The 23880-nt window shown below is 30.3% G+C and overlaps 2 protein-coding genes across 2 annotated transcripts in view; both read left to right on the forward strand.

Annotated features, from left to right (window-relative positions):
* The window catches only part of LOC107450174 (cytochrome P450 4V2), a 52284-nt gene that overhangs the window by 14439 nt on the left and 13965 nt on the right, over positions 1 to 23880 (forward strand). The window contains 6 exon segments of the mRNA XM_071178890.2: positions 4241 to 4353; positions 11346 to 11397; positions 11400 to 11421; positions 14939 to 15129; positions 17742 to 17811; positions 22828 to 22954. Coding sequence (XP_071034991.2) covers positions 4241 to 4353; positions 11346 to 11397; positions 11400 to 11421; positions 14939 to 15129; positions 17742 to 17811; positions 22828 to 22954 — 575 coding nt within the window.
* On the forward strand, positions 4633 to 7301 carry LOC107450172 (uncharacterized). Its single transcript, XM_071179249.2, has one exon. It carries the CDS (start codon positions 5027 to 5029, stop codon positions 7229 to 7231), a length of 2205 nt encoding a protein of 734 aa, XP_071035350.2. The 5' UTR covers positions 4633 to 5026; the 3' UTR covers positions 7232 to 7301.

Raw genomic sequence — 23880 nt, forward strand, 5'->3', positions numbered from 1 at the left:
GGAACGCTTTAATTCAAGTTAACACCAAATAGAGCTTTCATATTTACTGAAAAAACTTTGGAAAAGTTAACAAACAGAGCTTTCATATTTACTGAAAATATTTTGGCGTATAGTTGTCACCATTTTCGATGTTGAAGTAAACTGAATGAATTTCATGTACAGACCTGTAGTTAACGTACAAAAAGTTTTTGGAAGAATTAGTGCGAATATATTACTTAAATTGTGCTTGTTCTTTAAACAAAATGATTTTGCAAAGAAGCCATAAGTTGATTCTAATAGGCATGAAAATATGTATAGTCAGTAAATAAACAAATAAATAAGTAAATAAATAAATAAAACTGTAAAAGTGAAAAGCAAATAAAAAAAATTGTTACGCTCGCTGTAAAACATTTAGTTCATCTCAAAACCAAAAGTGGTGGCAATAACTGTGCTACCAAAATTATTTACAGTGTGCAATATGAAGGATTTTGCACACTGTAGAAAAGGATCAATGTAATGTAGAAAAGATATTGTAAAAAAGATAATTTAGAAAAAGATCAAACCAATCTCACCTCTTTCACACCATAAATAATTTATTTTCGATTCCGAAAACGTCAATGTTGGCACAGTTCGATATCTCCAGTAGTTTACATTACATGGAGTAAGAGTTGACGCAAGTTTGTTTTTTTCATGCTGCCATGCAATATCTACGGGAACAAAAGTATAACTATATTCTAAGATTTCAATGTCTGTTAACTGTATTAAATAGTTTAATGTTTAACTCCCATCGACTTCAGTTTTGTTTATCCTAGTTTGAATTCATATTAATATTACATATATGTGTGATGTGTGTATGGCTGATTTACAAAATAATTTTACTTAATGAAATATTGTACATAGGCATCCTAAATTAAAACTCTTGCTTTTTGTAGTATCGTAAAAATAATTTTACTGATACATATGTATAACATATTTTATTCGAATTATAAATTTCAATACTGCTTGATGACAAAGTGATGGAGTCTACTTAATACCAAGTAAAATTAAAGAGTCTTGAGGAAGTGAAACACTATATCCCTGAGTTACATATTGGGTTTCACTGCATCACTTTGGTGTAAAGTAATTGCCATAATTTTCAACAGAGAAATATCAAATTTTTTTTCCAGCTCAGTTACAGGTAAGGTTGTCCTCAGTCAATTTCTTTTAATGAAATTCATCAGCCGAAACTTATCTTATGAGCTAGTCTGATATTGTTTAAAAAATTTTCCCGACATTAATCTATCGATATTGGGCATGGGGTTGATTTCTTCGTTCCCCCTTTCTGTTTTGTGGGACATTGGGTTTTTATTTTCTATCTATCTATCTATAATAATTGAAGAGATATTTTCAGTTTTGTGAAATTTTTTTCTTCTAAATTCTAAATTCTAAAATGATTACCTTGTGACTTTAGAGGCGTTTAGTTAATGTAATTTCTCTGATTTAGCAAAAAGATTTAAAGCTTTCAGAGGTTTGGGTGATCCACAATAAATTACGAATAGAGCAAGTATTTTTGAGCACCCCATATCAAAAAATCAAGCTATAAGTTTGCATTTGTATCGATTACTTAAGATGTTATTTTTATTAACTGCATAAAATTTCGAAAACCTAGCGTAAATATTGATGGCGTAATATTTATAAAAAAAATCTTGTTTTTTTTACCTTTTTTTGTTATTACTGTAACTATAATATTCAATGTGCTAAAACTATAATATTCAATGAAATGGAACAAAATTTTTAGAGCAATTAAAAATTATTTACAAAATTATTGCTTTGAAATTTAGAAAAACTTCGTTAAAAACTGAGCAAGATAGGAGTATTTAAGGTAGTTCCTTTATACTGCGAAAGCACATAAAAAATCTGAAAAAAGTTTCCTCACAATTTTGTAGTAAATCGTATTTGGCAGCTAACGAAAAAAAGTTTGATTTGAATGTCTAAAATTTCTATTTGAATATTTAAAAAGTTTCGAGAAATTTTCTAGTAGTTATTGTACATTTTAAAAGAAAGCTCAAAGCGATAAGGGGTTTTCCACAAATTTCATTTTGTACTTTTAATCATAGATTTATTTAAAATGAGACCGGCATTGGGGGGGGGGGATCATTCCACATAACAATATATTTTCTTTCGCATGTTTCTTTTCCTTGTATCATCCTATTTTGCTTTCAGGACGATTATTGTAAAGCATAATCATCTGTCATTAAATATGATGTTTTATGATACAAAATAATTTTTTTGGAATACCCCTGATCACTTTGAACTACAAAACTAGTTGAAAAGTGCAAAAACTACTTAGAAAATTGCTTGAAGCTTTTTAAATTTTTTCAAGATATTCAAATCAAACTTTTCTCATTAGTTGCTAAATAGGATTCACCTCAAAATTGTGAAGAAACTTTCTTAGATTTTTCATGTGCTTTCGCAGTATAAAGGAACTACCTTAAATACTTATATCTTCCACAGTTTTTAATGATTTTTTAAAAACTTTTAAATCAATCATAATGTAATTAACTCTCTCTAATTTCATTGAATGTTTATAAAGTTATAGCATTAAAACGCTAGGCAAAGAAATTATTTTTTATAAAAATGTCCATATGTCCATTAATTTTCATGATGTTTAAGTGTCACTTTGCATGCTATATATTTCGCGTGCAGGTCGTTGGGCTACCGTAGCGGGGGTGCCATCCCCTCCGCAGAGGATCAAAATTGTGATGGCATGTCTTCGGATCATCCTCCGGGATGTTTCCCAGACCGTCGCCAATAGCCCATTGTGCAGCTCTAGTGCGACGTAAATTAACAATAACAACAACAGCATGCTACATATTTTTTCTTTCACAATACAAGACATGGGACAAGGCATCTAAAGATGGCTGAAAAAATTTTCCGTTTGCCATCTCTGGCAACTATAAAATTTTTCAGACAATATAATTAATAGTACTTCCTAACTAAAAAATAAAATGTTAATCAAAAAATATTTCCACATTAACATTTAGCGAATAGGTAAAGAAGTGCACTAAAATTCTAAACTTAAGACTACTTTAGTTTTGTACTTTTAATCTATGATTAAAAGTATTAAAATGAGACCGACATTGGGGGGAGGGCATTCCCCATAACAGATAGAGGTGAAATTTAAAAAATATTACATGTTGATAATAATATACAAACTACACATTGTTATTGTTGCATTTAATAATTTTGCTATTCATATATAACGCCGAAATTTTTTTAAATTTATTACTATTATCATGAAGTTATTTGCATAAATGAATCTATGTTTTGTAGGAAAAATAATTTAATTACTTACATTTCTCCTGCAAATAAACATTACGAACCTAAATATGACTTCATATATGTAATCAGATTTCCTATTTTACGAGTGTTCTATAAACATGTGTACTCAAAAATTGTAAAAGCAGTTAATATCTTCAAAACAAATTATTTAAAAAAAAAATGTCATTTCAATTTATAATAAAAAGAAAAATTATTATATTAGTCATTGTTATTACAATTATTAATGCTTGAAATATTATTATTAAAAATTTTATTATTAGTATTATAATTACTGTAATTATAATTAACTATAATTATCATTATAATTACAATTACTGTAATTATTATTGTATTTAATATAATTAGATTTAGTATAATTATTATTATATAAAACCAATTCATTTAGTAAAGTCATTTTTTTAGTTGTCATAAATACAATTTCGACATTACTTTCATCCCTGTCACATAAAGTTCATCTTGATGTCGTGGAAACTTGCGTCACTCATATAAATGCTGATTCCCTTGTTAACGACATTAGTTCCTCACCACCTCTCTATAGCGCATGGATTTACATTTTACCCTGATTTGTCCCTCTCTGCCACTGTGGTTATGCTTGTTCTGTTTTTCTTCTCTCTCGCTTTCGACTACTGTGGTCTGTTGCTAGTTTTTTTTATCACCTTTTCCTCCATTTTTTGTTTTAAACTTTACGTTTGATATTTCAAATCACTTTTGTTTCTTCTCCTCCACTACTGGAAAGCCTCTGTCAGTTATAATGAGAGTCTATTTTTGAGTCCTTGGATCATGTTAACTGTTGTTCTTCTATTTCCAGTTTGTAATAGTTTGAAGCAAATGAAGTTCTTAATGTTCTAAAATATTACCGATTTAGTTTCTTAAGATTTTCTTTAACCAATTTATCACTGAATTATAAATTTTGAATTTTATATAATTTGTTTCTTTATAGACGATTATTTGGCATACGTAGGATATAACTCACTATTCTATAAAGGCGGAATTGATAATATTTGGCAGTTTACAAAGCCTTTAATAAGCGTATATCGAGCTGATACAGTTGAGGTAATAATATACTTTACACATACAGATATATATATATATATATATATACAGGGTGCGTTCTGAAAGTAATGCGCATGATTTTATTGTGACGCGACTATCGATAGCAGCGCACTCAGATTGGTCTAAAAATGTGGTGGGGGATTTGTCCTTCCAAACGAGCCTGGTCTCAGGTCGCTCCGAGCAGTAGGGTAGGAGCGGTAGGACGAGTTTTTGCGCAAAGTCTTTATTTCGATCGAGTCACACTTATGTCTGTGGGTACAACCGGCTGAGCAACTGCGCATGCGCTTGAAATGCTTGGCTAGAATTTAATTTTCACCAAATAATTTCGAAAAGTAACCCTGTTGGGGAAACGGCGCGGAGGAATACCTTATACTATGTAGTTCTGGTGTATGAATACATAGATTTTAGCTTATAGGGTGTAATCATGTGTTGCTAGGTGGAATGCTGTCATTTTAAGCTCTTTATTTACTTTTCAATAAATAAGGTAAGTTAAATGTTTTAAATGATTTTTTTTTTTGCTTATATTAATGTATCAACGTGTTTTTAAACGTGTATCAATTTTTTTATGCTAATTAATTGACGTAAGGAAGTTAAAGAATTCCACGTGACTTGGTTAGGCTTAGTAGTATTACTTATACGTTTTCGTTTCAACTTTGGATAATAACTTTAAAAAATGTCTGACAACAAAAAAGTAGGGACTGAAAACGTGAAATGCAAAGAATGTGGACGAGAATTTACAATGAGAAAAAATTTATACGCTCACATGAGGAACTTGCACGACGATAAGCCCATTGATATGTCCAACAAGTTAGGGTGCGCTTTATGCGATCAGATGTTTGTGAATTATTGTTTTTTACAGAAACATTACCAGAGCGAACATTCTGAAGTAAACTTGTTATTTGAAGTTAAGTCTTTTGAGGATCAAAATTCGTTTGACATTTGGAAGGGAAGTTTTGAAAAAGAGACAGTATCCCATTTTATACAACGATCTACTAAAAAATTGTCTGACTTATCAGTAGTTAAATATTATGTGTGTCATCGTAGTGGTAAGAGCCGTATTAGAGTTAGCGACGGGGAAAGAAAACGTCACGTTAAAACCATGGGGACTAATAAAATTAACAGCAGTTGTCCAGCTACTATGAAAGTAACGAAACATTCTGATAGAGGTAATATATCTGTTGAGCTTCAATCAGTACATGTTGGTCATGAACATGAAGCTGCTAGGTTGCCTCTAAGTCTGGATGAACGTAAGCTTTTAGCTATTCAGATGGAGCAGGGCATACCAAAATCTAGGGTTTTAGCCAATGTTAGATCTAATTATACACCCTCAACACGTTTATCATTAATTGACAAGAAAGATTTGCACAATATCTGTACAGAATTTAACTTAGATAGTGAGGTATGTTTGGATAAAAATGATGCTCTTTCTGTGCATCTTAAAGTTCTAAAAATGCTAAAGGAGCCTGGCAACCATGTTTTGCTGTACAAGCCAGTTGGAGAGGCCTCTGCAATGCCAGGAATTTACGAAAATGATTTTTTGCTTGGTATTATGAGCAATGCTCAGCAGAAGCTCCTAGAATTAAATGATGGTATCGTTATGATAGACTCCACACATGGTCTCAATCAGTATCAGCTTAAATTCACCACACTGATGGTTAATGATACTAATCGTGAAGGATTTCCAGCTGCTGTATTTTACTCTTCTAGAGAAACAGCTGACGTAGTGAAATATTTTTTTGATGCGATAAGTAAGCGGGTGCCTAATCTTAATCTACCTACTGTTTTTATGTCAGATGACGCACCAGCCTATTATAATGCATGGGTTAATGTTTTTGGGGAATGTGACTTTCACTTATTATGTAGCTGGCATGTTAAAAGGGCTTGGAAGAAGAATTTAAATTCTAAGGTTAGGGTAGCTGATTTAAGATCCGTCATTAAATCTGACTTATTTGAGCTTCAAGAAGAGACTGATGTTGTGACATTTGATCATTTATGCAAATCATTCTTTGAGAAGTATAGCTCTAATGCAGATGCGAAAAGTTTTTTAAATTATTTCAATGAGGAGTACATGTGCAGGACAAAGCAATGGGCTTATTGTTATAGAGTTGATTGTAGGATTAATGTTAATATGAAATTGGAAAGGTGGCATAGGTTGTTAAAGTATGAAGAAGGTGCTGGGCGTGTTATTAAGAGACTTGATAAGTCACTTTCTATGGTGTTGAGTGCTATCAGGGCTAAACTTTTTGGAAGGTTAATTTCTCTTGAGAGGCATAAACTTACAGCGAGGGTATTAGATATAAGAAGTAGGCATGACAAAATAAAAGTTATGAACGACAAATATTCTGTTTTAGAATTGGATAAAGCATGCAGTTGGGTGGTTTCGAAACCTCATGGTAATTTAATTGTAACGTATGATGTTAATAAAGTTGATGTTAGGTGTAATTGCCAGTTAAGATGTGATGCATGTAACATTTGTGTGCATCAGTTTAAATGTAGTTGTGTCGATAATTGTATCAGGTTCAATATGTGCAAACACATTCATTTTGTCATTTCACATTTTTCTGTTACTTCTTTGAATTCCGTTGAGCCAGTTATTCCTCCTAGCAAGTCAGACGAACATATTGCTATATCTGCTGAATTGGTAACTAATCGTGCATTAACCACTGAAAATAAGAGGAAAATGCTCCTAGAAAATCTTAATGATATAAAAGATTTAATTGTCAATGCCCAAACTGATTCAGAGCTAGATTTGATTCATAATACATTTAGTGAGTTAAAAACAAAATATTCATTGATGTCAGACAACAGTTTAGTTAACTTTACACAGTGTGAAAAACAACCAGCAAATAAACTTGTACAAAAGCAGGTTCGATTTTAAATTAAGATTTTGTGCATTCTAGATTTTTCATAATAATCAATGATTATAAATTGTTTTACGTTAGACTCATTTGGCCAGAAGTTTTTTTTTTAATATAGAGGTTCTCTATGTGCATGGTTGATACACATTTGTCAAATAACTATTTATAGATTTTCTTTTGAATGAGATTCTATTCTTTTGTAAAAAGCTATAATCTAGAATAATTTATATAATATGTTTAATTCTTTTGTACAGACTAGTCAAATTTTTATGTATATAGAAGACTATAATCAAGAATAATTATCTAGACCAGTCAAATTTTTATGTATATAGAAAACTATAATCAAGAATAATTATCTAGACCAGTCAAATTTTTATGTATATAGAAAACTATAATCAAGAATAATTATCTAGACTAGTCAAATTTTTATGTATATAGAAAACTATAATCAAGAATAATTATTTAGACTTGTCAAATTTTTATGTATATAGAAAACTATAATCAAGAATAATTATCTAGACTTGCCAAATTTTTATGTATATAGAAAACTATAGTCATGATTAATTTATAATCCAGATTGTTAATAAATTTATTTATAAATAGAAAATATAATGAAAGGTAAATGTAAGTCAGAGTTCTTTAAGATTAAAAAAATCTATTAAATGTTATCCTTCAGAAGTTTTGCAATTGGTGTAGTTTTTACTAATTGATGTATTAAGTTTGTTATTCTCAATTGAGTTAATTTAAAATTAATTATATTTTCAATCAATAACAGAATGCATTTAAGTACTATACCTTTTGGTGTTCCATATTTTTTTTTTTTTTTATTAATTTCATATCTTCATTGGGATAGCACACTAAACAGAACCAAGTCTTACAGTTGCAGTTAACTTTTGAAAATATGCTGAGTCTGCATAATTTCCTGAGCAGTGGTTGTGCAAGCATTACCTCTTAACTGTGGAGAAGTGATGATCTAGATGCACGATGGCTCAGTGGGGCTTTAGTGAGGGAACTTGTTTATTATTTTGATATCAAGTCTTTCCTTCTGTTGCCCCTTCTAAGCCGCATCTTTCGATTTCCATCAACATCTTTCTCAATGGGGAATTCTTTTGGAATTTAATATGGTTTGTAAGTATAATGGTGAGTATATTACCTTATATGTATATAGTTTTTGTTTACATTATATGAAGAAGTTATATTATTTGCTGTATTATTAAATTGTGCATGGAATTCCATGTCACAATATAACATATAATTAACTTGTACACTATATATGTTTTTTTAGTAGCTAAAATAAATAGTTCATTCAATCTGTCTTGTAGATATCTAGATGTTTTAACATTATTATGGTGCATAATAACTGTTGCATTAACTTACTAAATAGATGAGCCAGTGAGGTATTCATTGGTGCCCAATGTGTTAAGATAGTTTAATTTACCAAATATGAGCAGAAAATTGTTGAAAACTGAAGGGGAGAAATCAGCTTATCCAATTCACTAGCTTTGACAATTTGCATTAGGACATTACCAAATGAAATGCCTCCCTATTTGTGGAGCAATAATGATAACTGGCAAATATTTTAAAACTTACAGACAAAACATAAAGTAAATAAAAATTGGGTGCCTGTATTTAAAAATTTTAAAGAAACATGACAATTTGAATGGAATTTTTTTATTATTTAATCTTTTAATTATGAACTCAGTCTGATCTCTTACATACTGTGCAACTGTTATTACAGGGGGTGAATTTTTATTTCCTAATGTAGCAGGCCATATTTTTTTACAGCTTATACAATGGTTTCTCATTTGGAAAGAATTTCCAAATAAATTATAAACAAAATTTAAAGGTATGTGATTTTTTGTAAAGTATGAATAAAAAAGCTTGTGTACTTAAGTGTTAGAACTTTTCCGTGACTATGAACTAACGGTTCAGTTTGTGCAATTATTTCATTTTAATTATCCTTGATACATTGTGTACAAATATAAGGTTACTAATTAAAAATCTCAGCTATTGTTGAAAAATGGAAAGTAAAACAAAGAAGAAAATAAAAAGTGAATTTTTGTTTACAAGTTTTTAGTTATGTGGACTGCAACCTGCCATACCTAAAATGTGTCTGCATGTTTTATAATATGTATTGCTAAATACAAAACGAATTTGAAGGCCTTATCTACATAAAAGGTAAGACAAATGTTTCATATACAATTGTTGTAGAGGTATGTGTTAAATATAAAGCTTTAAAAGCTATGAAAAGTTTAAATATAAAGTTTTGCAATAATTACTAATATTAAATACTTGTATTAATCATGTAAAATTAATTTACATATAGTGACATATGACATATAACTATAATTTTACCTATTTGTCTGGAGTAGGCTTTAAATGAGTGTTCTGAATAGGATCAAATTGATTTAAATCTTTAATATTTACTAATAGTGAAATTTAATTACCAATTACTCGATTTTTGTAATTGTATACAATGTCTTAGTGAGAAAAATATGTGCTATCACTTAAATCATATATTTTGTTAACATATAGCTATTTATCTAACTATTCACATGAATTTGGAATGCATATATATATACATAGGTTTGAAAAATTCATTGAAATAGAATATTATGAGTTTGCATGCTTTTAAAGATATGTGAATAGCCAAAGATACTATGATGAAGCTAATTACTGTAGCAATTCAGCACACTTATTTTTTCTTGTCATGAATATTATAAGACAATTTTAACAAATCATGTATTTTTAGAAAGTTCAATAAAAACTTAATATCCTTATTAAATTAAAATTTATTAATTAATATTATTAATTGATGTATATATTTAATTCATATACTATTCAATTCCATTTATTATTACTAAGTTTCTGTAAATGGTTTATATATATATATATATACACATCTGATAACCCTGGGTTAAACAAATGTTAAGTATAATAAACAAATTAATGCAAATATATATCTGTTGCCAACGTTTGAAAAAATTAGGTTATTTTCAATAGCAGGGAACACTAGCACAGAAAAAATTTCCGAATAGCTGCTTTTATCGCCACCTGTCGTTGAAATTTAGCGCCATCTGGCAATGATTTGATGAACTATTCTATCCAAAGCCGAAAATCTCTCAGCCAGTTGTAAAGTGAAGGGTGTGCAACATTTGGCAACTTTTCGCTGTTTACAACTGGCTGAGGCGTCAAAATTTTCGCCCTGCGCATGCGCAGTTGCTCAGCCGGTTGTACCCACAGACACAAGTATCGAGTCACACCATGATGGAGTGTTCGCTAGAACGCGATAAAGTTTTGTGTGTGGTTTGGAAAGAATGCGACGGAAACTCATCACATGCTTCAAGACGTCTTTAAAGTGAAATGCATTTCGAGATCTCAGTGTGGAAGGTGGCACTTCAAGGAGGGTCGATAAAAGATCACCGACGAGCCACGCTCTGGACGCCCAACAACAGCCCGAACCGATGAAAATGTCCAGCGTGAAGTTTTGAAGTCAGACCGTCGGTTAAGCATTCAGGCAATCGCTAACACCCTGAACTTGTCAAAACGTGTGGTACATGGGATTGTGACGAAGGATTTGCAAACGCGAAAGGTCGTGCGAAGCTTGTGCCGAAGGTGTTGACGGAGGAGCAGAAACTACCTGACCCAAAGTAAGACCCCCTTGGTGCCCCAGCCACCCTATAGCTCTGACTTAGAGACGAGTGACTCTTTTTGTTCCCCCGACTGAAAAGAGAGCTAAAGGGAAAGCACTGGGAGTCGGTGGAGAACATCCAAGCTCATGTTACAAGGTTCCTGAACGGCATTCCTGTCGAGGAGTTCCAGGGTGCCTTCCTGGCGGGGCAGAATCGTCTCCACAAGTGTATTGATGCACAAGGGAACTATTTTGAAGAATTTTAACCATTTGTACCCGTTGAATCAATAAATCTATTTTTCCCAGAAAATGCGCATTACTTTCAGAACGCACCCTGTATATATATATATATATATATATATATATATATATATATATATATATATATATATATATATATATATATATATATATATATATATATATATATATATATATATATATATATATATATATATATATATATAAACTATTCTTTGAATGAAAAATTAAACATTTTGTAGGCAATTTTGAATCACAACAACGAAATAAAAAAGAGCTCTATGTACAACTTTCTTCAGGATTAGGTCTATTAACAAGGTGAGTAATATTCCTGTTTATTAAATATGGCAAGCTTATTTTGCCTGTTGTAAATAAATTGCAAATTTAAAACTTCTTATATAATGATGCGAGGTTTAACATAGAATAATCTTATATACAAGTGTAATACGCAAAGCAAAATCTCTTATTTTTTTTAAACGCAAAGATAAGTTTATTTTTACAGTCTTTATATCATTTTAAAGACTAAACATTTATCGATATTCTAACCAGTAACAATTTTTTGTTATAAATATAACAGTTTTGTAACTTTCTAAAGGAAAATTTATATTTTCTAAAATTACAGAAATTTAATGTTAAACTGCATCGTAATCTATTAAATGAGTTTTTTTTTCTGTTAACAAATGAAATATGAAAGCATTGATACTGGTTGTATCTGTTAAGTGCAGATTTTTTAGGTTTCGAATGCGAAAAACTTCAGTATCGAAGTGGCAACAAATAATTTGATACATTGAAACAGATGCCGTTTGGTCTCTGTGGTGGTCAAGGAGCTGGTCTCATACCAGGAAGGTTCCGGATTCGAATCCCTCTTTCCAAAGTCGTGAAAAAAATAAAAATTCCACAACAATTCTTTCAATCATGATGGTTTTCAACATCTCAAAAATCATTAAAAATTACATAAAAATAGAATAATTAAAAAATATATAACTATTACAAACTTATGTAAAATTAATTGGTTCACTATGCAAATCAGAGTATATGTATCTACCTTCACTCCAAATTTCTCTACGGAAAATAGCTAGTGTGTACGGATATTTTTTGTAAAGTTTTATTATGTAAATTTTTGACGTGCTTTTTTCCGTAGCATAAGGGTAATCTCAGGTAGCTTTGATGCCAGAAATTCTCCGTAATATAAAAGAATTCCTTTTTACAGTGTATATAGCAACAACTAAATGTTATGCGCTTTTGCAGCCATTGTGTCAGAATTTGCATTATCATGTCCTACTAGCTCCCTGACATGTCCTTGAGAAACCATTTAGCTATAACTTCCACTTCTTTAAGGAATCAGTTTATGAGAAAATGTTCTTTTAAAATAACGAACAGGTGTGTCATGAAAAAATAAAATTTTTCCTAAAATTTAAATAAATAAATAAATTGGTATTTCATCTAATTCTTTTCTTAGTAAATTTAATTATTAATGTCTTTTCCCAGTAACTTGAGCATGTAACCCAGGTATGTTAGGTTTGTTAACCCAGTAACTCGCTGCTTGGGACATTACTTAGAATTCGAAAAACGTTAAAATTGTTGCTATTGTTATTACAAAATTATCGTTTTTAATTCCACCCGCTAACACATTTTAAATTCAAAAAATTCTAAATCTAAGGAAAAGAGAAAAATCTTTAGTTAAAGAACTTGGCAATAATTACTAGATATAACTAGATAAATCATGGATTCCTCAACTTATCCTTGCAAAGAGTATTCTAACATGCTTCTTGCATTTTATTATCTCCCGTATTTTATTAATTTAATGGGGGAAAATGCATTCTTTTCGCCGCCATTTGTCCGTTCTCCAGTTGCGTATTTTCCCTTGCATTCTAAATATGTTTTTAATAGTTTTAGATTGATATAATTCTTTTCATAAGAGTAAAATCTTCTGGCTGTTACTTCGAGAATAAAGAGTTCATATTTATTGATATATGTGCGTCTTCCTATTATTTATATCTTAAATTTTTTTGTTTTTATGAAATATCTCGACCAATTTCAGTAAAAATGATCTGGACTAAATACTATTCTTCAGAAATCATATTTGCATTGCAAAACATGGATTTACATATAGTTTCGACAAAGTTAAAAACTAAAAAACGGGTGCAATATATTGGTGGTAAACAACGGTTTTATGAGCAAGGAGTTAATGAACGTTGTTTGCGACACACTCTTGCTCAATATTTCTCTTCTCCGATCTTATACAACCCTTCTGAGTCGGGCCAGATAACTTCTAATGTTATTCTAATTCATTCTATTCTAATGTTATTCTAATGCATTCTATTCTAATGCAATAGAAAAATCAAAATATAAGTGACAAAATACTTAAAATTGAGATTATATGATAGATTGATGAGATTATAGAGATTTTTTAAATGTTTGGCATCTTCTTATAAGCTATATCATTCATTTCTTTCAAAAGTAAATTTTATTCCACCAGATACTTGAAATTTTTTTAGCATTAGCAACGGAAAGAAAATGGTTTTGAAACTACATATCCCGAAATCTAACTTGAACCACTTAAATGTTGCTTTTTCATTTTCTTGGCAGTATTTCAGTCGGCATAAATTTAATCCATTAAAAAAATTAGCTATTCTGCTCCGACTAGAAGTGAGCCACTAGGTTTAACGCTTTCAAAAGGACATGACGGGGAAGTGGTATGCCATGGAAATGCAAATCATTTAAAAATTCATCAACCGTTGTGTTAATCATGCATAAATTTAGGGAGGAAGGTATAATGTAAATATTTTCAAGAATAAAAAAATTTTTATGTCTTAAGTACGAAAACATTAGTTTTGGTAAGTTCTAAATTTTTAATTTCATGAAAACATGCAGAAGCAGAGCTTTAAATATCTGAATCATGATGCATAAATAAGAAATGGAATGCGTTCAGGAGGCATTTTTAAACTCGATTTCGTGAAAACTAGCATTTGAATGATAATTTTACCAAACCCATTATATATATTTTCAACCTGGAGACCTTATGTTTCACATGTGAAATAGAAAATTATAGCCGATTCGAAAAACGCATAAGATTTTCTTATATTTTTGTTTATTTTCTTTTGTATGAAAATATAAAACAAGTGTGTTTTTTAAAAAATATTTCCGTCTTGACTTCGGTTTTGAAATTTTTTAATTTCTTTTACTATTTATAAAATGTCTCTTTATTTAACATGTTGAAATACATAGAACAATTATCATAATTAGTATAAAAAACTTTTATTTCCCAATAGTTAAGATTAACTTTGTTCTTTTTCAGTCCCTACTATTAGTTCACACTCTCCCTGCATATACAGGTTATTCATAATTCCCTTCGCCTGTAAACGCCTTTTTTCTTTACTACAACTGGCTTCAGTGGTACATGTTACTGCCATCTACCGGCAACAGCTTAAATTAAAACTTGAATACTTTCGGAATAATTTCATATGTTCTTTTTTGCCATATTCGTTTACGTTTTTTTACTATAACGCTTCGAAACCCCGGAGGGAATTATGAATAACCCCGTATTTTTAAATCTTGTTCAACTTTTCAATCGTTAATAAAATAATTTTTGTTTATCCACTCAAATTCAAATACATTTTTTTAAAATTGTAGCAGATGACACTTGATATTAATACAGTTTTTTTCAAATATTAATTCACTTCATTAATTAATTTTTCAATTCTTACTATTAGTTCTCACGCGTTATAGTTTGTATTTTATTTGTATTATAAAAAATTAAATAAAATTTTTCTTTATTGAAGTAAGTAGGAATTGACGTAATTTTTTTTCAATATATTACTTATTTTGTTTCAAGTCATGACGAAAAATGGAGGCACAGAAGGAAACTTCTCACACCTGCATTTCACTTTAATATTTTGAAAGATTTCCAATATGTCTTTAACAAACAATCGAAGATATTAATGGACATTTTAGATAAACATTCGAACGAGAAGTATGTTGACATACTTCCTTTTATTGCACGATGTAGCTTGGATATTATATGTGGTAAGTATTCAAGTTAATTTTTTTTATATGTCTAATGTAGTGTACAGTGCTCAAAATAAAAAACGGAGAAACTTTCATAACTTTTGATCTAATGATCTAATCTTCACGCTCTTGGACTCATTCTTAATGATTCAAAGGAGTAACTTCAAATATAAGATCACCGGACAAAAAATTAGTGCGTAAGTACCGATGAATCGTCAGGCTTCGTTGGATGACGCAGTAGTCAAGTAACGTGCACAACTGCGAGCACACTTGCCTCAACGTGATCAAAGGAAAGTAGCCATCAGTGTGATATTTTTGTTTTGACGGAAATTGTGTGTAAATATGAGTAAGTGTAAGTGTTTGACAGAATGGCGAAAATGGACAATTGTGTTTGGCCGTGCCCATGGTTATACGGTGAATGAAGTTGCTGGATTTGTTGGTGTTTCCATGCGGACTGCCCATACAAGCAGTGATGCAATACACGTGGTCACGAAAGACGACGTCAGAATTGTGGTCGGAAAAAGATCCTGTATGAAAGGGACCGGAGACGTGTTTCACGACTTGTTAATCAAATTTGCTTCCGAACCCGACAGGAATTGCTTCAGTTAGTGAATGAAGGTCCATCCCAACCTGTTAGTGAGAGAACACTGCGATGGGAGCTGCAAGCAATGAACATTTTGAGTTTGGAGTCGAATTCCTCGTCAGAAGCCATTGCTCACAGGCACTTAAAGTTGTGCGACTTCAGTGAGCTAGAAGTCACTGAACGTGGACAGTTGCTGTCTGGAGGAATGTAATATGGTCTGACGAATCACGTTTTTGCCTCTATTCAAATGACGCACGTCATCAAGTGCACAGAAGATCAGATGAAGCATTTCCGGCTGACGGTGTGCAAGGTCAAGTTCAAGCCGGAGGTGGGTCTGTCATGTTTTGGGGGTGTTTTTCTTATTATGCATTGGACCTTGATTTCCTACCACTGAGGTGGCCACTAACATGAACCACGATGTTTATTTGAGCATTCTGAATAATCTGGTGTTGCTTTTCCGTCAGCAGCTTCTTAAAGAGCATGCTGTCACTCAGACACTCAATCACATCTCGACTGGCCTTCGAAATCACATGACTTGAACTTCTTTGAGAATTTTAGAGACATGTTGGAACAACGGGTAAAACGCCTAAATCAGCATCCTCGCAATTCGGTAGATTTGCGCGATCAAATCCTCAGCGAGTGCCTTAAACTGGATTCGACGTACCTGCAAAACCTTGTGTACTCACTTCCTAACCGAATCAAGGCGGTTGTCAAATCCAGAAGCGGTGTTACACTTATGATGTTTTTAATGATTTCTCTAAGGGTGACTAATTTTTTGTCCGGTTTGCTTATTTATTACTTGGTTCAGACAATATTTCAAATACGAAGTCAGTATTTATGTATATGAGTCTCTTACTATAAATTGCATTCTTTGAATGAAAAGTAATTTTTAAATAAGAAGCTTTTTGCAAATTTTTATGTATAAGAAATACAAGTACTCAGTATGGTACTTTCTGCGGAACTTCAATGCAACTATTGGAGTTGTTTCACTTTATAATAATAGATATGTTTATTTTGCATATGTCACTTTTCATCCTATTTTAAAAGTATGGAGTTTGTTCAACTCAATGTTCAACTCTGTAGGTTTGTAATTTTGAACTCAATCTGGAAAACAAGGGAACTCTTGAATCAATTGGGAGGAAAAATTCGCCTTCGGGGAGGATTTTTTTGATTTAGCTATCTTACATTTACATTACATGGAGAGAAAAATCACGAAAACCTCCCACGGTTAGCCTGACTGCTAGGGGACTCCAGCCCATGATCGGTCTAAAACTGAGGATACTTTACGTCGGCACTATGATTGTTACACGCCAAGTGCGGAATCCGTTTCGACCAGACATAGCTGACATTTAAACCCAGGTCATGTCACTGGGAGGCGATCTGTCTATTCGCTATGCCACCACGGTTCTAAATCAAATATTGAAGCATAAATACACGTTAAATTACCAATTATTTAAATAAAGAATAAATTTCAAATCAAAAATTGAAAAATCTAAATATAAGTATGCACACAAGGTATTTCAAATTGATAAAATAAAAACGTTAGAAAATCTTAAAAAAATAAGATATTTTGCGTCAGCACTGTGGTCTGTGTTAGCCAGGATCGAAATTCACATCAATCAGCTATCGCTGAAATTTGAACCAGGGTCACCTCATAGGGAGGCTACCGCTCTATCGCCTGAGCCACCACTGTTCAAATGCGTATACAAAGTAATTCTTAAAATGATGAAGATCTTAAAGTGATAAAGTGAACAAAATGTAAACTCGCATTAAACACTCAAAACACACTTCCGGTAGAGGTGTTGGTAGCCATTACTTTTTTGCATTTTCAATATAGTAAGATATTTCAGAAAACTAAGCGAAATGTTGTAAAAAAAATTATCATTAAAGGGCAGTTTTATAGCTGAAAGTGACGTCACTTCAAAACGTCATTTATAAGTAAAAAAAAAGGTATATATTTTGCAAATGGATGTTATTTGTAAAATAATGTGTATACTCAATTTGGAAACTGATTTTACTGTATAAAGTGTAATAATTTTTTTTACAGAGTCTGTTATGGGAACAGAAATGCACACACAAACAAAATCGACAAGTCCTTACGTGAAGAGAGTAATTGAGTATGTACTGTTTATTATTTATTTTGTGTTTTCATTCTTACATTATTTAATTTAATCGAAAGACTGATTTAAAAACGTCAACAGAATATTTTTTTAATAATAACAGAATGTTTTATTTTATGTTGGGCATGCAATGTATGCATGATTATTTTTTGGAAACAGGCAGGCGAGTCAGAATTTATCTTCGTTTTCAGATTTTTTTTCCTGCTAGGATAAAGAATACGGAGAATTTGTTCTTAATATTAAAATAAAAAAAAAAAACAGTGGAAGAAATACTGAACAAGTGTAAACCAAAAAATGACACGGTATTTAAAAACAAAAACCTACAGAGCAGTAGGGATTACCGGCAAATGGCCCTTTCATTTACAGAAATAACAGTGCAAGAAATACAGGAAAGGTAAACAGAGTAACGTTATATGTTAATTTTCCTATCTATTAATTATAATAACAACACCTTTTGGTAAATTGTATAAAAATGCATAAATCATATTGCCAGGTGTACAAATGCAGTGTTTAAAAAAAAAGAAAAAAACAGACCACCCTGAATTACTTTTGATCTAATGATCGTGTCTTAACGTTCTACGACGTAACCTTAGTGGCTCTTTGGGTTGATCTCAAGTATGCTAATTAATGAGCTCAGACGATATTTTAATTACGGAATCAGACACAAACACGTACTGTCGCTAAATAAACATGCCTTTTTATCAATGGATTCGGAATTCTGACCCCTAGTATATGGGGGGCAGCCGCAATCATGAAAATACGGAAACAAAAGTTTGGACCCCTTAATGTTCATTTTACTTTTTGCGCATTTTGTTATATCTCATGAGCTTTTTAAGCGAATTGAAAAATGTTAGCACACAATTATAAAATTCATTTATCCAAAGATAATTCCATACAAAAAATAAATTTTAGTTAATATTTATTATTTTATTTATAAATGGTCGAAAAAGCTTGAATTGTAAGATATACATTTTCTGCATCATTTTGAAGAATATAATTTTGCATGGCAAAATACAAAATTCGAGCAAAATCGGTTGAAACGTTCCTGAGAGAAAAATTTCAAAATTTAGATAAAAAAAAGTCAGATATTTAGAATTTGTTTTCTCTGAGGAACTATTCGTATTTTGCCATATTATATTCTTCAAAATGATGCAAAAAGTTGTAGATGTTACAGTTCTAAATTTTTTTGACCATTATTAAAAAATAATAAATATTTACTAAAAGTTATTTTTTGTGTGGCATTATCTTTGGATAAACGAATTTTATAATTTTGTGCAAAATTATTTCGATTCGCTTAAAAAGTTCTCGAGATATAGCACAATACGCAAAAAGTAAAATTAACATTAAGGGGATTAAAATTTTTGAGCACTCTTCTTTCCAAATTATTGAGGCCATATTGATCAGATTGCGGCAACCCCCTGCATATTGGTAGTCAAAATTGTTTATTCCAAGCTACTTGCCTTTGAAATGAGGTAGTTTTCTTTTTCTTGATCGATCAAAGCCTTCTTTGTCATTGTGAGAGTGCATTTTCATCTACGACATGAGATCAAAACGATACGACTACGATCAAAACGATGACAAGGAACAATCAAATTGTTATCGGATGGTTCAGTAGATGCTTTTCGAGATCCTTTTTTTGAGCCAAAAAAAACGCGAAATTATTGCTGCCCCCAGAGAATTGTGAATTTTAAAACGGAATCAGTATTAAAATTATACATGAAGCTTTCGTTAAAATCTAAGAAAGTGGAAAATGAAGAAGTTTCAAAGCAAACTATTTAATCTGTACTATTAGAAACAAACAAACAAAACAAAAAAAACTGCGGTAGTGGCGCCATCTATAATTCTAAAATGCGAATAATTGTTAGATAGTTAGAGTTGTAAGTAAAAAATTAACTCGGATAATTTCCGTCGTAGTTTATAAATGAAAAAACTTGTAAATAATATTTTTTTTATATGTTACATGTCTTTTTCAATAATTTTGGACTTATCAAAAAGTTAAAGCTCAAATTTAAGCAGCTTTGATATTTTATTCTATATTTTTTTCAATAATTTTGGACTTATCAAAAAGTCAAAGCTCAAATTTATACATCTTTGATATTTTATTCTATGTTCGAATATGTTCTTTGATATTATTATTTTATGTTCGAAAAAGAACAACGACGTGTCAATTTTAATTGGCACTAATTTCCTTAGTAAATATAAGGCACTTGAGTTTAAATGAATCCGAAGCGGAAAAAAGATATCGGTATGATTTGATGGGATTAGTGGCTGGTCGTCCGACATTCGTTCCCATAAATTATATCGCTATAACGGAGCCGACATAAATGATATATATATATATATATATATATATATATATATATATATATATATATATATATATATATATATATATATATATATATATATATATATATATATATATATATATATATATATATATATATATATATATATATATATATATATATATACATATTATATATATATATATATATATATATATACATATATATGTATATATATATATATATATATATATATATATATATATATATATATATATATATATATATATATATATATATATATATATATATCCATTTACAGGCCACTTGACCCGAATGCGAAGAGATTTCCTGAAAAATTAAAAAATTAAACTGTAATATATCCACACTGTAAAAGAATACGAATTGCGGTAAACAGTACTGACATTCAAGGTGCCTTTACTTTTTACTCTGGAGTTTTACGGAACAAATAAATCTGATTTACAGTAATTTTAAAAATAATACTTACTGTGAAATCTCTGAAACACTGCAATTAAATAAATGTCAATGCAAAATTATGGAATAAAATTGTACTGTAAAATAGATTTTTCGGATATTGCACTCAGGGTGCCATAACTTTTAACCATAATTTGAGCACTTTGCGCTGTAATGATTATACTTAGTATTTAAAAAATTTAAGGAAAAGTAAGTTCGAAATTCCTCGTTTAATTGTTAAATTTGGGTCAAATAATAAAAGGCGTATTTTTTGTTGTGTCCATTTTCTTAAACACGCTTTTTAAAATGTGTCCCATATTGAAAAGGCAAATTTTTTGTTCTGTCCATTTTCTTAAAAATGCTTTTTGAGCTATTACAATTTTCTCAAACACGTGTTTTCAACTCTATCCATTTTCTTAAACGCGTATTTTGAACTGTGTTCTTTTTTATTAAACATACAGTTTGATTTACGGTAAAAAAAGTTCACCTACAAAAAACCGGGTATAGTAAATATTTCGACGCGGTAGAAAGATTACAGGAGAATCATTGAGGCTTTTTATTAGAATTTATTTATACGCAGGATTTTTAGAAAACAGATTCATTGGACGTGATAACTTTGTTTATGATAACTTTGTTAGTTTAATTTACAAATTCCTTAATTTAAATCAAAGAAACTAATTTTAATTGTCGAATCAATCGTAAATCTCCAGTTCTGTGACAAATACTGATAATTTAAAAATACTTTAACAGAACGAACTTGAACTGGCAAACTTTTTTTAGCTAACCAAGTTTTTGGAGCAATTGTTAGTTAATAAAAAAACATTATTTTTAAGTTTGAAAGTAAACTGCCAAAAATTGAGCAAAATATGACTGATTAAAATTATCCCTTTAATACTGCACATGTGCGGAAAACATGAAATTTCTTTTTGATAATTCAGTTGTGAATCGTATTTGGTAACTTAAGAACGAAGTCAGATTAGAATATCTTCAAAATTTAAAAAGTTTCTAGCATTCTTTTAAGAAGTTTCTTTCCTATTTCAAAAGGAAGCTATGAATAATAAAGAGTTTTCCACAAATTCCAATTTGTACCATAACAAGATTTATTACAAATGTCATAGGCAGTATTGGAAACCATCCCTTATTAAAGTACCGTTTATTTAACTTGTTTTCTTATATCATCCCATTTTATTACCTGATGAAGTATTATAGGGTATTATCAACTGTTGTTGAATTCTTTTAATCTACAAAATGAAATTTGTGGAAAAACCCCTTATCAATCAGAGCTTTCTTTAAAAAAAATGCAATAAGTAGTTAAAAAACTGCTAAAACTTTTATCATTTTCAAAATATTCAAATTGGATTTTTTTGATAAATTCCAAATGCTATTTTTCCAAATACGATTCACAACAAAATAGTGAAAAAAAAATCAAAATTTTTTGTGCTTGCACAATATTAAAGTACTACTTTAAATGCTCATATCTCTCTCAATTTTTAAAAAAATTTCTTTCAAATTTTAAAACGATATTTTTGATTTTATTTGAAAATTTCACCAAAACTTTGGCTCATTTTATTGAATATTTTTAAAGTTATCGTAAACAAAACAAAAAATAAACAAATAAGCAAAAAATAAATAAATAAAATAAAATTAGTTTTTCATAAGAATGTTCGTAGCTCCATGAATACTTAGGCAAGGTTCACGAAATGTTATTTCTTTACTGTACATTGTAACTTAATTAATCGATATAAGTTACAAGCTGATTTGTACATTTCCAGGCTTAGGGTGTTCAAAAACACTCTTTTCTTTCGCCATCTATTACAGGTCTCTAAAAACTCTGAAAGCTTTAAACTTTATTGATAAGAACGAGTTATAAAATATTTTACTTTGTATTTTTTTAAAAATTTCAAAAAATATCAAAAACTGAAAGTATTTCTACCAGTCTTGTAGAAGTTGTTTATATCAAAGGGAAAAAGAGAAAATCCACTCGCATAGGGAGGCAGCTTAAGTTGAAGGGTTAGACTTCAACTTAGCTCCCTCCCTAAGTGAGAAGTAGTTTTTTTTCTTCATTTTTTTGTTTTTTGGACCAATCAAATCCTTCTTCATCATTCAATCAAAACCTATGTGAAACTGATTCGAATCCCCTTAGTGAATTATTTCATTTGATTCAAATTAATTGGATGGTATCTTTTGCTCAACTCTCAACAGCAAGAACAAAATGCAGATTCACTTTTCTAACATATTTTAATTGTTTCAGATTGTCTAGTTTAGTATTTGAAAGAGTTTTAAGGCCTTGGTTGTGGATAGAAAATATTTATTCATTTTTTCCCTTGGGTAGACAGTTTCTCAACGCAAGTGCTTTTGTTCATGAATTTACTGATAAAGTAAGTATATTATGGTATAGTGAGCGCTACATTTGCGTCGCATGCAATACCTGGCGTTTTTAGGCAACGTATGAATTAATATCTGCATTACCTGGGCAGTGAGTACAATAGCAAATGAGCTTTAGGCAAAGTGTGAAAGAGTGTTTTTGTGGATATGTGTCATAGAGAAAGAAGCATCGAATTACTGTTTCGTCATTTTTTTCCCTTACTTTTTTTTAATATTTTCTTTTTTTTTTTAAGTTGATGTCCCTGAAAATAGTGTTTAAATCAATTTCCTTAATCAAACATAGATATTTCTTTAATCGACTTGTTTGATTATTATTAATAATATCAAATGTGGTAAAATTAGAGTTGGGAATACAGAACAAAAATATATTGGACATTGTCCCGTGCATGCCTGCAATTTACTTTTCCCGGTAAATTCGGTTATTGCTATTAATACATTATTACTATTAATACATTAATATTAAATATTTATGCCTCTTCTTAAAGAAAACAAACATATTTTGCACTTCATAAGTTTGTTATTTGGCAGAGTATTCAAATCCTAGGTAAGAAATGAAATGGAAAAGGTTTTCATATTTTGCCGGTAAATTTTCGACATTGAATCGAAAACCAACATTTCGGAAAACCAACATTTACATTCAAATCGTTTAAATAATAAAAAACGCATTTTGTAAGATATGTATTTTTAACTGTTATTTTTTTATAATTTATATTTTATTGTTAAAGTATAGTTTTTTTCATAGTTTAAGCCAAAAGATAACAAATGGCAGATACATTTTATAAGGGTCATTTTATCGAATTTTTCAGAATTTCTTTGACTGAAATGCTGATGGTGAGGAAATAAATGATTACAACTTCTATTCAATGTAGAGATAAATCAAAGCAAAAGAATATACTGTAAAAATATTTGTTATTAGTGT

Source organism: Parasteatoda tepidariorum, chromosome 6 (genome assembly GCF_982258835.1).
Source record: "Parasteatoda tepidariorum strain Cologne lab strain chromosome 6, Ptep-v5.0, whole genome shotgun sequence".
Classification (NCBI taxonomy): domain Eukaryota; kingdom Metazoa; phylum Arthropoda; class Arachnida; order Araneae; family Theridiidae; genus Parasteatoda; species Parasteatoda tepidariorum.

Coding starts and splice junctions, on each gene's coding strand:
- LOC107450172 (XM_071179249.2), top strand. CDS start 5,027: ATGTCTGACAACAAAAAAGTAGGGACTGAAAACGTGAAATGCAAAGAA.